The following is a 17,472-nucleotide window of genomic DNA, read 5'->3' on the forward strand; positions in this document are numbered from 1 at the left end:
CTGGAATGTGGGTTCTTAAGTTACTTCTTTTCCTTTCCAAAAGATCTTTAAAAGTCATTGTGACTCCATGATTGGCAGGTCACCTCTGCCATTGGCTTATGTGGTCCCCATTTATTCTGGATCTCAGAATAAGAGATCCATTTGGCTGCATTTGGAGGGAATAATGTGCTAAATTGAACTGGTATTAATAAAAAACACTGCAGGACAACTCAATAATCTAAGTATCAAAACTGGCTTTTTCATCCTTGTGTCTTGTTAGGTCAGAGATTCTGCTCAATCCTTTCTGACAGTCCATGTCCCCTTGTACGTTTCCTACATTTATGTAACTGCTCCTAGAGGATGGGCCTCCCTTGAACATCACACTGAGATGGAATTTTCTTTCTTCTATGACACTGTTCTCTGGAGAACAGGTAAGTGGCCAGCTCCCCACTCCATCCTTCTGATCCTTCTGAAGATATGAGATGAAGTTTCCCTGTGAAGCTAAGCAAGCCCTGATCTAGACGGTCCACTAAGAAACTTGGCTACTTTGAATTCCCCCATAGAAGATGTAGAGGAAATAAGTAGAACTGGGATAGAGTTTTTGGTTTGGGAGGATCCACCTTCCAGATTCACTCAAAATTACCATTTGGGGGATTCTGGGAGTTGTGGTCCAAAAACAGTTTCCCAAGCTGTGCAATATGAACCAAGCAAATTAGCAGTAGCAAACAATGTATGTTTATTGAGAGACTGTGTTGATATTGGCTTACTCACTAGCAAATGTGTTCAGAATGGTTTGAAGTTAAATAAATCAGTGAACCATGTCCAAATCCAAATAGTAAAGTTAAAAGTGGAATATACGCATAACAAGGTAGGTGGAGCTTCTCTACAGATACACATCTGGTTTAGTTACTGCGAACTGACCTTATGGCAATATCTGGTTGAATTTGATTCATAACCCTTCTTCACATGTTGCCTCCTGCAGGTATTCAGACCGACAGTGTCCTTTCGGCCAGGCTACAAATCATAAGGATCTACATCCGAGAGGATGGCCGGCTGGTCATTGAGTTCAAGACTCACGCCAAGTTCAGAGGTAAGTACTTTCTTCAAGATTCAGGAAAAGCATCATTCTTTCTGCTTTGCAATATCTGGCACTTGCTTGTTATCACATGTGGATAGACACCAACTGTAGATGTTTAAGGTCGGAAACAAGACACTCTCTTCAGTAACCCTAGGATGATACCCTTCAACTCATAGATGTCCAAAAAGTTATATTCTGTTGAGATAAAATTCTGGAAATACGAAGGTAGATGGAAGAATTATGAGTCTGAATTTTGGAATCAGGCCAGCCTCACAATGTTGGGATGTCTAAATAGAGATGTCAAAGAACAATGGCTACTTTCCCTTCCTTGCTATACAGGAAATAATATTGCAATTCCTCTGTTGTGCCAGAGATTTTGGAAAATTGGTGCAGCCAGAACAGGCTCAGAGCTCACCATCTCATGAGTCCATTTTGAACATTCTTCTGCGCTTTCCAGAGCCCCCCTTCCCAAAGCTGACTGATCGCTCTGAAATTTTACATTTTTAATGACCAGTTTTTCACCCCAAAATACCCTCTCCTCAAAGACGTAAAACTGGGAAACATTGCAGCTTAAAATTTGAGTATTTTTAATGACCGTAATAACTTGGAACAGAGAAACTAAGACTGTTATGACATCACTTTGGGTCGCAATAGACTCATTGTGGGAGTGCAGAGATAAAAAAGGGCCCATCCTTTCACCTCTGTCCTCTCCTGCTCTAAAGTATGTGTAATATTGTGTATGCGTGCTCATGTGCTTGATGTGTGTATTTATATAAAATGAGTGATATTCGCCTTATCAACCATTAATGTTTCCTGTCTCCACAGGACACTTTGTGATGGAACATCACACTCTTCCTGATGCCAAGTCTTTCATAATGACGCCTGATCACCTGGGCGGGATTGAGTTTGACCTGCAGCTTTTGTGGAGTGGCCAAACATTTGACTCCCCTTATCAGCTCTGGAGGGCAACCAGCTCTTACAGCAGGTAAGAAAGACAAATGCAAGCCATCTTGAAAATTGATTCAGACAGCCAGTTGGGCAGCCTAGGCTGGGAATGGTGATGTGCCAGAATGTGTTATGACTAGGATGAGGAATTGGAAGGAACTGGATGGAATGAAATGGCTTTGACAATTGTTAGGACTTTGGAAGTAAAATATTTAAAAAGAGCTACATTATAAATGAAAAGACAGATTTCATGTAGAATTAATGTAGTGTGGCATGCTTTAATGACCATGACTCAAAGCCATGAAATCATAGGAGCTACAGTTTCTCTATGAAAGGATGCTAGTGCCACATCAAACTACAAATCCCAGGATCCCACAGCATTGAGCAATGGTAGTTAAAGTGGTGCCCAATTGTGTTAATTCTACAGTAATCTTAAAAAGCAATCTAGTCCAGTTACCTTTTTGATGCAGGATTTCTGATGCCGGATGCAGCTGTAACATTCCTGATAAGTGGTCATCCAGCTTCTGCCAAAATATATTTAGTGATTAGTGAAACCCATAAGCCTGGTTCCCTCAATGTTTCCCAAAATAATGAAGAGTGTTGATTTTGAAAAAGCAATTAGAGTAGATCCAGCTGTCCCACTGAGCTTCCTCTCTTGCAAACCATGTAGAATAGACAAGAGTATGGCTGTGGAAATGAGTGGGTAATTGGGGATAGAAGAAGCACCACCCTAATTTATCCTTCTTTGAAAAAAAGGGATATATTTTGTGCATCACTTTTGTGATAAATACCTTTTTGAGTGATTATTGTCCTTTTCACTCTGAAACCCAGTGCGACCTGTTGGACCAGTATTTCAAAATAGAGAGAGATGATGGGCCCTTCAACCTAAACAGTCTATTAAATTGTCAAGGGATTATGAGCAAAAGGGAAAGCTGTTGACAGCACTCATTAAACTGGTGAACATGGGCCTGGACTGGCATGAATGGTTGAGCAGCATGCAACCAAACAAATTTCTTAAGAATATTCTAGTACTGAATAAAATCAAAATGAAATTACTTCCATTAGTGATATTTCTTTTGGGCTTAAGCAGTTCTTATACTTGCTTCGTTCTTCCTGAGGGACGTGCAAATAGGTCTTTGTAGGAACTCTAGGAGGAACTGTAAATTGATGGCCTTGTAGATGTTATTATATTATATTATAATTTCTACTGTTTTGACCATCAACTGTACTGCCAAGGCTGATGAGAATTGACGTTTCATTATACAGTAAGTCCTCTGTAACTAAGGAGTCCATATCCATGGTTTTATTTTCAAGAGAATATTCTTTTCCCATAAGCATTAAAAAGGAGATACAAATGTCACTCATGTCTTCGGGACACATCCAGCTGCCATCTAAAATTGACCTTAGTTCTTCTGACTTGACTTTCTGCCATAGCCTCAATGTGATCAGATAGCTTTGAACAGTTATTTGTTCTTAACCCTGAAGCCTCTCCTGTTTCTGTGTTTGTTTTCAATCTGTCTAGCTTTCAAACTAATGAGCATTTTGCCTCTTGAGCAAAGGCCTTTGGAGTATAAGCACGTCAGAAACCATTACACTAAATGATTCTCCATTTCCAGGAAGGACTATTCCGGAGAATACACCATCTACTTAATCCCTTGTACGGTGCAGCCTACACAGTCGTGGGTTGATCCAGGAGACAAGCCTTTACCCTGCACTGCTCATGCTCCAGAAAAGTAAGGGGGTGTTTATCTCATTTATAACTTCAATTACCATTCTTATTTTAAAAAGGAAAAAAAACAAGAGGGAAAATTGAGAGCAATCCTATGAGTAGAAAATGAGGGTTATTTGCCCCTTCTACTCCCTCCGTCTCGGCATTGGTAAGAAAAGCTTAAAAAGGTGAATGCAGTCATACAATCAGAACTGCATGTTTGCATTAGAAAAATGGAGATTATTGCTGTTTGATAGTGGAATGTGCTGCCTTGGGTCATGGTGGAATATTTTTTTCCTATAGTTCAAATCCATTGCTCCATGTCCTTGTGTTATGAATAACTTTTCAATAACTTTCAAAGCATAGGTTCTTTTTATTTCAATTTCAGTGTGAGAGGTATATCAGAACATTTGCAGAACAACAAAGAACAGCATTAGACATACATACATACAGCTTCCATGCAACTACACTGGACTCACAAACACCCCACTACATTGGTCAACAAACAGACAAAGGGGGGATTACATTTTCACTCAGCATTCACACACTTCCACATGCATCCATTCTCATGCACACATTCAAATATGACCATATCCTTTCTCCCTCCTTGGAGAAGCACCTGCTTAGGCCAGACCCAGCTTCCACTGCAGCCTGCCAACACATAGTTCAAAATGCCAGAATTTCAAAAGTCCAAAATGCATCCTCTTTCCCTAAGAACATTGCCAAGGATTAGGTCCCTGTTTCCCATAGAGCAGAACTGACTCCCTGCAACACGTATCATGATTTCAAAATGCAGTCATTCCTCTTCCCTTGAGAAAAAGAGCCCCAAAGTGACCAGAATCCTGCTTTCCCATAGCAGATCTGACACATACACTATCACTCTCCTTCCCAATGGAGCAGAGCATAGCGGGTGAACAGCTTCTCTGTCTGTCACACTTTCTGGATTGTCATAAGTTTACTTATATAGCAATATTTTGCTGATGTCCCAAAGTCGTAAATAAATGATAGATGTCTTCCATCCTGGAATATCCTGGCTCCATCCTAGTTGATTCTTCTTGATTGGTGTTGGCCTTGTGTTGACTTCCTTCTTAACAGTTGTAAACATTTCCTTAACTTAATGCAAACATTTCTCTTATCACTGTCATAGTTTTTATCACAGCTTCCCAGGCAGGTCAACTATTTCAGCTATCATTAGCAGGTTTTAATTACAATTCAGCAAGCAGGTAGTTAATCATTGCAGACCTTAATATTTGAATGGTGTCTCCAAAATTTAGCTCTCATTCATCTGCCATTCAATTCATTCATACCCACACATAATATCAAATCCACATTTATCAAATCTGCACTTCATAGTTTTGTGACACTTGTCTCTGGAGCAGCAGAAAACAAGTTTCCTTCACCTTCAATATGAGATCCTTGAATGAGGCCAGTCCTGGTGGAAAGGCATGCCTGGGGCTCTCCAGTGTAATTTTGAAAGTGTTTTATTGACCAACTCTTTTTATGTCTTTTATTCCCCCTTTAGATTTTTGATCCCAATTGCTTTTCAACAAACTAACCGGCCAGTGCCTGTTGTCTATTCTCTGAATACCGAGTTCCAGCTCTGCAATAATGAGAAAGTGTTTTTGATGGACCCAACCAAATCAGAAATGTCAATGGCAGAGATGGACTACAAAGGAGCATTTTCAAAAGGTCTGATTTATGCTTCCTTGTTGAACTTCTCTTATACCAATGTACCATTACATACAACAGAACTGCAAAATGTTTTAGGTGGAGTGATATACAGCAGGCTGAATTGATATGGTTTAGATTGAATTGCGGTATAAAAGAAATGGAGCTTTGTCTGCTAAAGCCAAAGATTCACATACCACCAGTTTTATAGCAACAGACATCTCTCACATGGAATAATGAGAACAGTCCTCCAGACTGACAGGCAATTTGAAGGCACACAAACAGCTGTGCTATTTGGTACTAAATAGACAGCCAGTCAAGACCAGATTAAGACATGCAAAGCCATAAACTGTGTCAAGCTTACAGCATTATTCTTTAAATATGTGTATTATTCCCAAGTAGATTTCTCACACAGATATATCATAGTACATGCAGCTTTACATTTTTGCAAGTGGCACACTGAGGCATCCAAAATTTTGTATCATGTTATCTAAATCATGTTGTCCCCATGGTGGGTGCATAAATACTGTAGTAGCAACCAGTGATGTTCTTATGGTATGTAGGGCTTTTTGGAGAGCTGCTTAATTGGATGTCAGCCTACTGATAGAAATAAAAAAATATATAGTGCAATGGTGTGCTTCAATCTGATGACAGAGACAAGTGTTACTCTGAATAATTTCATTTATTTGGGCCCATTTTAAATGGTGACAGCTTGAATGCCTCTCATTCTGGTGTTTTTCTTCTCCTTAGGCCAAATCCTATATGGCCGTGTCATGTGGCATCCTGAACAAAACCTCAACTCAGCCTACAAGCTTCAGTTGGAAAAGGTCTATCTTTGTACTGGAAAAGATGGCTATGTGCCCTTCTTTGACCCAACAGGAACCATCTATAATGAGGGACCACAATACGGCTGCATCCAACCCAGCAAACACCTAAAGCACAGATTTTTGTTGCTGGTATGTGCTGCCATTCTGGCTTCTTTGGGAGTGGCCTTGAGCTGTGAATTCCTTGGTCCTTGAGATGGATATGGACAGCCATTGCAGCTTATATTTGGCAGAAACTGGGACCCTGAAAATGTTGCAGAGGGTTGTATTGCAAATTCCAGAACCACCAAACAGGTTGGCCATGCTGGCCGGAGGATTCTGGGAGTTGTAACTTTCCCAAGATTTGAGCAAGATGGGTAAGAGCTCTTTAGAGAAGGAGTGACCAAACTTTTGAGAACCCTGTGATAGTGTTGGGCATGGCCAAAGGCAGCCAGCAGAAATCACCATCATATCCCAATAATTTGCTGTATTACACATCCACACACATAAATACACATACACACATTTCACTCCACTGAGATTCTCCCATACATTTTCACACCATTCACCTTCGCCACTCAGAGCCATCCATGCACACAAATTTTCCAAATCTTCCTCCAATACATTGTGATCTCATGCTCATCTACACCTTCTTCTAATTGCTGAGCTAAATGGAATTTGTTCCAAAGCTGCTGAGATGGGCAGTGGAGAACATTGTGAAATTTAAATGATGAGAATGGTGTACTTTCTTCGCTCCGATTCTCCTATCCCAGTTTTCTCCAGCTATCCTAACAAATAGCTACAGTAACTTCTCTTTTAACATGTGTTAACACAATGCAAATTAGCAATAGGTAAAAGGTAAAAGTTTCCCCTGACGTTAAGTCCAGTCGTGACCGACTCTGGGGGTTGGTGCTCATCTCCATTTCTAAGCCGAAGAGCCGGCGTTATCCGTAGACACCTCCAAGGTCATGTGGCTGGCATGACTGCATGGAGCACTGTTACCTTCCTGCCAGAGCGGTACCTATTGATCTACTCACATTTGCATGTTTTCGAACTGCTAGGTTGGCAGGAGCTGGGGCTAACAGCGGGCGCTTATTCCGCTCTCAGGATTTGAACCTGGGACCTTTTGGTCCACAAGTTCAGCAGCTCAGAGCTTTAAAGCACTGTGCCACCAGGGCAATAGATAAATTAGCAATAGATGCACATTTTTTTGCTCCAATTCTCCTATCCCAGTTTTCTCATCTATCTTGTCAAATAGCTATAGTAACTACTCCTTTAACATGTGTTAAAGGTAAAGGTTTCCCCTGACGTTAAGTCCAGTCGTGACCAACTCTGGGGGTTGGTGCTCATCTCAATTTCTAAGCCAAAGAGCCGGCGTTGTCCTTAGACATCTCCAGGTCATGTGGCCAGCATGACTGCATGAAGCGCCGTTATGTGTTAATACACTGTAAATTAGCAATAGCATGATTAGTTAATAGACAAATATTACTTGCTTTCTTGATGTTTCAGGACCGGAATCAACCAGAAGTGACTGACAAATATTTCCATGATGTACCTTTTGATGCCTGTTTTGCCTCCGAGTTGTCGGATCTGTACCTGGTCAGCAGCATGCCTGGAGTGGACGGCTTCACCATGAAAGTGGATGCACTCTATAAGGTGGGTAGGATACCAGTTAACATCCATATTTAAGCTTATTGTTTTAAAAAATTATCACTGGAAACTCTTGTTCCCCATTGTTGATGTGAGGAAATGGCTACAATCCCATAGCATGTGTCTATCCCTGCGTTAGTGAGTCTTGTACTACTCTTTGCAGTTTGGCCTGCTCTTTGCTCTGTTTTTATGAATGGGTCCACAATTTGCTTCAATAGCATGCAGTATCTTTTGCTGGAACACTGGTGGTGAACAATCTTCAAACAAAGATATGGCCTGGTCTCCAGTGTCTATAATCTGGTTGTCTCTGAGTTACTTTACTATTATGCGTTCATGCGGCTGCTTATGAAGACAATTAGGAAACCCTACTTAATATTAAAATCGCTTCCTATGTGGCTATATTATTTGTTGGGACAAGACTTTATGGCCAAACTCTGCTGTTTCTGGGCCTCTCATCTAAAACCTTTCATGGCCATTCTGTTGAGTGTTGTCTTCTCTTGATTACAATTGTGCAGGTGTTTTTTCTTTCTTTTGTTTTTAAATCTAATTTCAATTCCAATGGCCTGGCATCTTTCCCAGACTGGAGCTGAAGCCAGTTTCTTAATAATTATGAATGATAAAGATACGTGTTCTCATGAATTATTTATTTATTTATTTATTACATGCATTTATACCCCGCCCTTCTCCCCGAGGGGACTCAGAGCGGCTTACATTCTGCCACGAGGGCCAGCAACAAATATACTATAAAACAAAACAATTAAAACATGATAAAAAGTATACAAAAATTAAAACGCTGCAAGGCAGCAATATTGCACCATCCTCAGCATTCAATACTGCTACAATTACAGATTTGCGACCCGATTACATCAGCCAATGAGCTTATTCGCTGAATGCCTGGGCGCAGAGCCAAGTTTTTAGTTTTCTTCTAAATCCCAGGAGGGATGGGGTTTGCCGGATATCGCTGGGGAGGGAGTTCCACAGCCGAGGAGCCACCACCGAGAAGGCCCTGTCCCTCGCCCCCACCAGCCGCGCCTGCGAGGCAGGTGGGATCGAGAGCAGGGCCTCCCCAGAAGATCTTAAGGTTCTAACGGGCTCATAGGAGGAGATACGTTCGGATAGATAGGCAGGACCAGAACCGTTTAGGGCTTTGTAGGTCAAAACCAGCACTTTGAATTGGGCTCGGTTTTTACATTGGGCTCGGTTTTTAATTACAATGTAATTACATTCGTTCTTATGTGATATCTTTTACATTTTGTAGGTTATACAAGATTATGTTCTGACATTTAAACTTAAATGACCAGCTCACAAAGTCGGCAACAGAATAATTTTGCCTGTAACACAACTCCCGTTATAGTCTTTTTTCCATAGGTAGCTACCATTACAAAGAGAGTTCGTTTTAGATGAATGGCTACTAAGGAGAGGGTATTCTTAAAAGGCAGGCTTGACACAGAGAAATCCACATGTCACCTTTCTTAATTCTTTAGCATTATCATAATAATAAAAAAACTTTATTTATATCCAGCTCCCTCTCCAAAAGGACTCGGGACAGCTTACAACTACTGGGAGTAGCTTACACCAGGCACCTTTTAATTTTCTAAAGCTTTCTAGAAGCATGTGTAATTTTTTTGTTTCTGTTTTAATGAACTTACATTGTGACTGTTTTATTTTGCCCTGGAAATATGATTTAAAGATGGTGTCAGAAAGCTTTGCATTAAATGCTACTGATTCACTTGGAGCCGAGTCCTATAATAGGTTTGTCAATGAAGCAGGAAGGAGAGTATTTTGATGTTATGTCTGTTGGGCAAGTGGGTTTATTAACAAAAGACCCTCCCCATAAATTCACAGCTGAGTAACTTATGAGCAGCAGCGTGACCCAGCACTAGTAGCCAAAAGTGATAAAAAGAACAAAAACACCAACGTTATATCTTCCTTAGGAGGGTTTTCTTTGTAGCAAAGAAATAAGATTGCGGTATTTACAAGAACAAGGTTTCCATAACACAAATAACGTTCTTTGTACTTTCTTCCTTGCTTCCATGCTGGGATTCTTTTTCATGCAGATAAACAGCTTCGCTCTCACAGAGCCTCCTCTTGCACAGTAGATTTACACAAAGCAGCCTTTACACTGGAGCTTCACACACGAGGACTTCAACCTGGGGCTTCTAAAATATTAATTTTTAATATTTCTGACAATGTCTCTCTTTGAATAGGTGGAAGCTGGGCACCAGTGGTATCTTCAAGTGATCTACGTTATTGGCCCAGAGACCATTGCAGGCCCCCGGGTGCCACGTTCTCTCATTCATCAACTGAAGCGCAGCCGCCGGGATCTTGTGGACCACAGGGGTAGTTTAGCCTTGGATGACTCCTTGATCTATGACAACGAAGGTGATCAAGTCAAGAATGGCACCAACATGAAGTTTCTCAGTTTGGACCGGCAAGAGGCCGTCTCGGCCGCCTCTCTGTCTCAGACGGGGGCTTCGATTGGCAGTGCCTTTGCCAGCGTCATGCTGCTCTTCCTTGTGCTTTTAGTCACATGTTTTGTGACCCGTAAGTGTCGGAAGCACCGAAAAAAGAAAAAGGCTGCAAAAGACATCCCGGAGCAGTATCCTCTCAATACCAAAGTGGAAGCATCCAGGAAAAGCACAGAGAGGGGGGAGAAGAATATAAACAGACAGTACTGCACTGTGAAAAACCTGAATATTCTTTGTGAAAATGAAGGGACCTACAAGGTCAAGGGGGCAAAGGTTAAGCAAGTGAACTTGGAGGTGAAAGTTCACAACAATTTACATGACGGAACAGAGGTTTAATGGCACATTTTCAGAGTTGACTGGTCACATCTTTTTATAAATTGTAAAAAGGAACAAATGGAACTTCTATACATTTTTGGTATTTTTTATAACAATCTTATGAAAAAAGGATTTTTTTTCCCTTTGGGGGATTTTTTCTTTGTGTGTTTGGTTGCCTGAGAGGTGAGCAAGCAGCATATCTCTGCCTGCTTCCACTTCACAACAGAGCTACCTCGTTGAAAGCGGATGGCGTGAGGTTCCCGAGAAGACGTGCTGGCGTGCACCCCTCTTATCCCCGTATAGAGCAGCATTCCGTTCGCACAACCTCTGGGGATCCAAGTCTCTTTTGCTCTCCATCTGCTGTATTCTCCATTGATTCAGGGGCTGGTCAAAAGTGATAAAGGTGCCGCATGCAAATGAGACTTCCTTGGAGGTAGAAGAAAAGCACAATGTAGTGTGTGGAACAGCAGCTTTCAACACAGATGGGGTTTCTCAACCAAGGTTCTGAGAAGTATTGTTTTTGGGGAAAATCACATTATTTCTGAACTGTAGACATATCATATATACTCATGTATAAGTCAACCCCATGTATTAGTCAAGGGCAGGTTTGGGGGTCAAATTGTGGATGATGTAGTTTGTGGCTAAGTCAAGGGTCATTCTATGGAGACAGAAAGGGTGATCGCCGCCTCAGGAGGCCAGTCTGCTCTGACCACTGGCATTTTCCCACCTGGATGTTTAAAAAGGCCATAAGCAGCATTGTGATGGAGAGAGCAGAGAGGGTCAAACTAAGTTCTCATCTTTTGCCACTCTACTCAGAGAATGAAATGGTTCTCCTTCTTATGTAAGAATTAAGGTGCAGTACCTTCATGGGGTTAATGTTTTATGAAAATGTATAGACTTATACATGAGTATACACAGTAATATTTTTATGCAGGGGTTTATTGAGAAAGTTTTCAAGGAGGCCTCCAGGGTTAAGAAGGTAAAGAAGGCTGCTGTATTCTCATGAAGACAACCCACTTGGAGACTTAGCCACAGGCCCATGCTCTCATTGGCTTCCTACCACAGCCACCTTCCTCCTAAGACAAAGGCCCAGTTGATTGTATTCCTCAAGTGATTACTGGCAGATAAGTAACAGGTTGGCTGGTGATATATTGGCTATAATAGATACTTTCAAAGTGTTTTTGTTTAATCAATGGGAGTCAACTAATCAGGCATTTAACTTTTTTGAAGGATTTATTGTCCTCTCATCAGATTATATGAACTGGACAAAAACGAAAGAAGGTATAACTTTGTATTGAAAGATCTGCTATCATAAACATTGAGTGCTAGAACAAAATCAAAACCACCCATATTTTTTATCATGATTCAGAACATATTCCTTTTAATAATTTCTATACAAAAATCTTTGGCACCATAAATGTTGCTGTGTTCAGTTTATGATATTTCACTGTCAGCACAATTTCAAGTCCACAAAGCACATAGTGCAGTGGTTTTCAACCTGTGGGTCCCCAGACGTTTTGGCCTTCAACTCCTAGATATCCTAACAGTTGAGAAACTGACTGGGATTTCTGGGAGTTGTAGGCCAAAACACCTGGGGACCCAAAATTGAGAACCATTGACATAGAGTGTATTCCATAATGTACTGCAGGAGTGCCTCTTGGATCATGTACTTGAGAACACAGTCTACATAAAATTGTATTGTGGTGCCATGTTAGTCTGGGTCTTCGACTGGGGCCAGTTGACGTATCCATAATTATACATATTGGAAGTTGACTTTTAAATTAACCTTCTGCTGCTTCTTCAGATTGTAAATGTCATTGTCCAAACTACTTCCTGAAATATATTCAGGATGAAGTTATGCATGATTTGAGTGAATGGATGGGGCATTCACAAGTGTGGTCCAATTTGTCCAACACAAAGTGCATGAAATTGGTGCCTTCTACTGGTGCATTCCAGACATGTTAGAGTACGATTCCCATCAACTGATGGCTAGAGATAGAGGTAATAATTCATAACAACTGGAGTGCTGGGGAAATCTGTTGACCACAGGAAAAATGGCTGTGTGAATCAGTTCTTAATTCATAATAACATTAAGATCCCATCTCAAGCAAATGTATCGCTCATTCCGGATGATAACAGTGCCTTTGAGTTTCTCCCAGGTTGTGTGCCTACCATTAGTGCAGCACAGAATGTGAAAGAAAACCATTAATAAAGGAAATGAATCATTGCCACAAATTCATTTCCACTACTAGTAATTATGTCATGTATTTTAAAAACTCATAAAACCTAGTGATTTGGTTCACTTTAGTTGCCACTTACTGTTTTTTGTTTCTGTACTCTGCATTTGTAGCCCAGGGTCGTGTGTTAAATGAAATGTATAACACATTGCCTTTGAGCAAAACTGAGATCCAATAAGCCAGTGCTCCATATCAATATATTGTTTTATTTAGTGTCAACAAAGTGCTAGGTACTTTAAAACTGGTCTCTTGTCAGAAATATAGATCTCTTTCACCTGAAATGCTTCCAGACACCTGTCATTGAATGTTCAATACTTACAAGATGGAATTTTGTTGTTCATGGCTTCATAGTGGAACTCCATGTTGACTGCAATGTATAATCAGAAATCTTGTAGTGTGTTTTCTTCATTCAATTAGATTAACCATTCTGCAACACACACACACACACACATATACATATATATAAGGTCCAGCTCCTTCCACTGAAATGTGTGGGGAAGTAGCTTGATGCCTGAAACAGTTCATTAAGGCAACTTTATTCCACTTTTAGTGCCTAAATAATGCCAAGATTGCTTTTCAAATAGGTCCCACTGGCAAAGGTGTCATATATCAGTGAGGACATAATCTAAACACATGAACAGAACATGATGAGCAAATGATTGTGGATATTTGATTTCAGAAACATTGGGAGTAATTCTCCTATGTAGTATTAGTTACTTTTTAAAATCTGCTGCAAAATAGTTATGACAAACTGACTGTTTTTTCAGACAGTTGAAACACTAACAGACTATGGTGGAACCCTTCACCTTGCCTAGCTTAATATCTTATCTGCAGATGCATGATGGAAAGCATCAAAGACGGGAATAACTGCTTTCATTTGAATAACACAATCACTTTTTTTGTCTTTTGACCACAGGCATTATTGCATTAGATATGCCTGTTTATTCTCAGTTTCCATGTTTTGTCATTTATCATCTTGCAATTAACTTAAACATTTAAAAAATCTAGAAGTATTGTGTAAGATCTAGTACAATGTCATAGATCAAAGTCCTAATGTGCAACTCTATTGTGCACAACAGTATGCCTTTAGGTGTTGTATGTCCCTTTCAATTCCATGAAGGGGCAGCTTCATTATGTTCATGAGAAGAGGCCTCCCACTAATATAAATGAAAGCAACCTGGAACACATCAGAGCATCAAAACGGCTGAATTTGGCTGCATTAAAATCGATATGGCATAGTTACCATGGTCTGGGGTTAGAATTGCTACTCAAATCACAGAGCCCATTGGGTGATTCTGGATAAGTCATACCTTTTCAGCTTGACTCATTTCACAGGATTGTTGTGAGACTAAAGAATGGAGTAACACCAATATATGGCATTTCTCATGCAGATAAACAGCTTTGCTCTCACAGAGCCTCCTCTCACACAGTAGATTTACACACAGCAGCCTTTACACTGGAGCTTCACACATGAGACCTTCAACCTGGGGTTTCTAAAATGTTAATTTTTAATATTTCTGACAATGTCTGGGTTACTTCTGTAGAAGGAAGCTACAATGAAAACATCATGACTACATAATGGCCAGAATCCTTTTGGTGTCTTATACACTATGTTAGAAGTAATTGGACATTTCATGTGGAATGGCTCATAGTTGCTGAAGCATAGAAGTGCAACAATTCTCCATGGACATTTGTTTGCACCTTGTCACAATTCACTAAGGAAGTGGAATGATGTAACCACCACATAACTCCATGAGCACAAAGTTACCTCGATGTAAATTGGCCAACATCGATGGGATTATATCGTTGTATACTTGTACTGAAATATTTAATAACATTGTGCTGGTACACTTCGTGTCTGTTTGGTTAGAATCATACAGAAACCATTGGTGAAAACTACTGTAATCTGCACTGATGTTGTTGTATAACATATGATTACAATACCATGGAAGCAAGAGACCATGGAGTATGGATATGTTCTCCTAATTGCACAACTGTTGACACACAGATGTTGTACCTTTCTGTGCTGCTTGCTGAGGTTGGTAGGCTTTTAGATCCTGCCTTGTTTATGTTGTTTTTTTGTTCCTTTTTTCTCTTTAATAACCATAACGTTCCTCTTGTTTTTGCTTCTGCACTGCCCATTCCAAGAAAGTCCCTTTGGTTGCTCTGAGTCAATCTCACTTGGTGCTGTCAACCTGTTACCTTGAATTTCACCATTTCATGTATTTTGGAGTATAACTCTATTGGTTACAGACTGAATGGTTGTTAATTTCCATTATGCCCTTTGGCTGTTGCGGTTGCTAATAAACGAGCTTTGGATACTTTTCACAAGAAGTTGCTTTTCTGTTTTAATCCATCATGGATGTTTATGCAATTTCATTAGGTCTTCGAAGAAATAAAACATCCTGTTGGGATGCATATCATCAGACTTGTCTTCTACATTCAACAGACAAAAAGAATACAGAATTATGTGTGTGATTTATTCACACATGCATAGCTTAACAAGATATTATTTTGATATAAATCCACAATATTTTCCCTCAAAAGTAAAGTAGGGATGGGCCACCCATTCCCATTTATTATTTACCAAGGAGAAGCAAGAAAAAATAGTAACAATATGAACCATATACAGTTGGGCCTCTCCATTTGCCGGATTTAACTTTGCAGATTTGCTTATTAGTATATATTAATATATCTAAGAATCTCTAGGTTTTCTAGCATGATTCAACTAGAAGCAACCACTGAGTTGCACTGGAGAATCTAGAAACTCTTTGACCCTTTCCACACAGCTTTATAAAATCCACACTGAACTGGATTATATGGCAGTGTGGACTCAGGGCCCCTCCACACAGCAATATAACCCAGAATATCAAGGCAGAAAGTCCCACAATATCTGCTTTGAATTGAGTTATCTGAATCCACACTGCCATATATTCCAGTTTAAAGCAGAAAATGTGGGATTTCATTCAGCTGTGTGGAAGAAGCCTCTGATACTCCAGTTCAAAGCAGATATTGTGGATTATCAGACTTGATTTTCTGGGTTATATGGCTGTGTGGAAGGGCCCTTAGAAGTAGATATTTGTAGGTCCTCCAGCACAATTCTATGGCTAGTCTCCATTGGAAGTCGACCTGACTTATGCTGGAAGACTAGCGGCCTTTCCACATAGCTATATAACCCAAAATATCAAGGTAGATAATTCACAATATCTGCATTGAACTGGGTTATCTGAGTCCACACTGCCATATAATCCAGTTCAATGTGGATTTTATATAGCTATGTGGAAGGAGCCCTAGAGATTCCTGGAGATGTTCTCTTGGGTTAAAAAAAATCATTTTTATCATTTTCCCCTTTAGCGGCAATCGTACAGGCAAGGGCAAACTTCGGCCTTCCAGGTGTTTTGGACTTCAACTCCCACAATTTCTAACAAGAAACAGTTTGCTCATGCCTGCTGTACAATGAATGCAGATTGGCAACACTTGAACTGCCCTGGCTCAATGCTATGGAATCCTAGGAGATGTTGGGTTGCTGTGAATTTTCCGGGCTTTATGGCAATGTTCCAGAAGCATTCTCTCCTGACGTTTCACCCACATTATGGCAGGCATCCTCAGGGGTTGTGAGGGCTGTTGGAAACTGGGCAGTGGGGTTTATATATCTGTGGAGTGTCTAGGGTGGGATGAAGATCTCTTGTCTGCCTGAGTCAAGTGTGAATGTTGCAAATTGTCCACCTTGATTAGCATTTAAAGGCCTTTCAGCTTCAAAGTCTGGCAGCTTCCTGACTGGGGGAATCCTTTGTTGGGACATGTTAGCTGGGCCTGGTTGTTTATTTTCAGCCAGACTCTGAAGCTGAAAAGCCATTCAATGCTAATCAAGGTGGACAATTTGCAACATACACACTTTCCTTGGGCAGACGAGAGTTCTTTCTTCCACCCTGGACATTATTCCACAGATATATAAACCCCACTTGCCTAGTTCCCAACAGACCTCACAACCCCTGAGGATGCCTGCCAGAGATATAGATGTTCTTCTGGAATATGGCCACACAGCCCGGAAAACTCACAGCAACCCAGTGATTCCGGCCACGAAAGCCTTGGACAACACTAGGAGGAGTTGTTTGGAGAGCTCTCAGACAGGGAAGGCTAAGGACCCAGTCAGACTACCAGCACTAGGGTTCCATGGCCTTCAGCCAGGGCAGTGAAAGTGGTGCCAATCCGCATTCATTCTACGGTCTGGATGCAGCCTCGGGCAGGGCAGGGGAGGTGGCTTTTTCTTGGCCCGTCTCTCTTAGGAAGCAAATTCCGGGCCAAAAAGAGGGGGAGTTTGTGTCTGGCAGGGCCAGCCCTTTCCCTCCCCCATCCTCTCCAGATCCGCCCCCAGGTCCGGCTCTCAAGGCGGGGCGCAAGTTTCCAGGGAAGTTCGGAGAGTGGCGTTGCCTGGACCGGAGCGGTGAGTGAGTGAATCCCTCTTTGGGAGCCAGGGAGGGGTGGGAAAGAGCCCCCGACCCTCAGGACTTTAAGGTAGGACCCTGACCCATCGCAGGAGTGGGTCTGGCTCCCTAGATGCGCCTCCCTCCTCTCCTCAAGGCGACACTCCCTCCCGGCTCAGACACTTTCTTTCGGGGAG

At 41.2% G+C, this 17,472-nt stretch overlaps 2 protein-coding genes across 3 annotated transcripts in view; both read left to right on the forward strand.

Annotated features, from left to right (window-relative positions):
• fras1 (Fraser extracellular matrix complex subunit 1) overlaps positions 1 to 15,185 on the forward strand; it is a 386,797-nt gene extending 371,612 nt beyond the window's left edge. Inside the window, exons 66-73 of the mRNA XM_062981362.1 lie at positions 260 to 410; positions 962 to 1,069; positions 1,883 to 2,042; positions 3,619 to 3,735; positions 5,233 to 5,399; positions 6,129 to 6,334; positions 7,691 to 7,837; positions 10,039 to 15,185. Coding sequence (XP_062837432.1) covers positions 260 to 410; positions 962 to 1,069; positions 1,883 to 2,042; positions 3,619 to 3,735; positions 5,233 to 5,399; positions 6,129 to 6,334; positions 7,691 to 7,837; positions 10,039 to 10,635 — 1,653 coding nt within the window. The 3' untranslated portion in view covers positions 10,636 to 15,185. The remainder of the gene's footprint in view (positions 1 to 259; positions 411 to 961; positions 1,070 to 1,882; positions 2,043 to 3,618; positions 3,736 to 5,232; positions 5,400 to 6,128; positions 6,335 to 7,690; positions 7,838 to 10,038) is intronic.
• A 1,999-nt stretch (positions 15,186 to 17,184) lies between these two features.
• The window catches only part of anxa3 (annexin A3), a 28,037-nt gene continuing 27,749 nt past the window's right edge, over positions 17,185 to 17,472 (forward strand). The window contains exon 1 of one of the 2 annotated variants that reach the window (XM_003221824.4): positions 17,185 to 17,295. The gene's annotated coding sequence lies outside the window, so the exon portion shown is untranslated. Of the gene's footprint in view, positions 17,367 to 17,472 lie in introns of both variants that reach the window. The other variant, XM_008112134.3, reaches the window with a different exon arrangement.

The sequence above is a fragment of the Anolis carolinensis genome, chromosome 5 (genome assembly GCF_035594765.1).
Source record: "Anolis carolinensis isolate JA03-04 chromosome 5, rAnoCar3.1.pri, whole genome shotgun sequence".
NCBI lineage: Eukaryota > Metazoa > Chordata > Lepidosauria > Squamata > Dactyloidae > Anolis > Anolis carolinensis.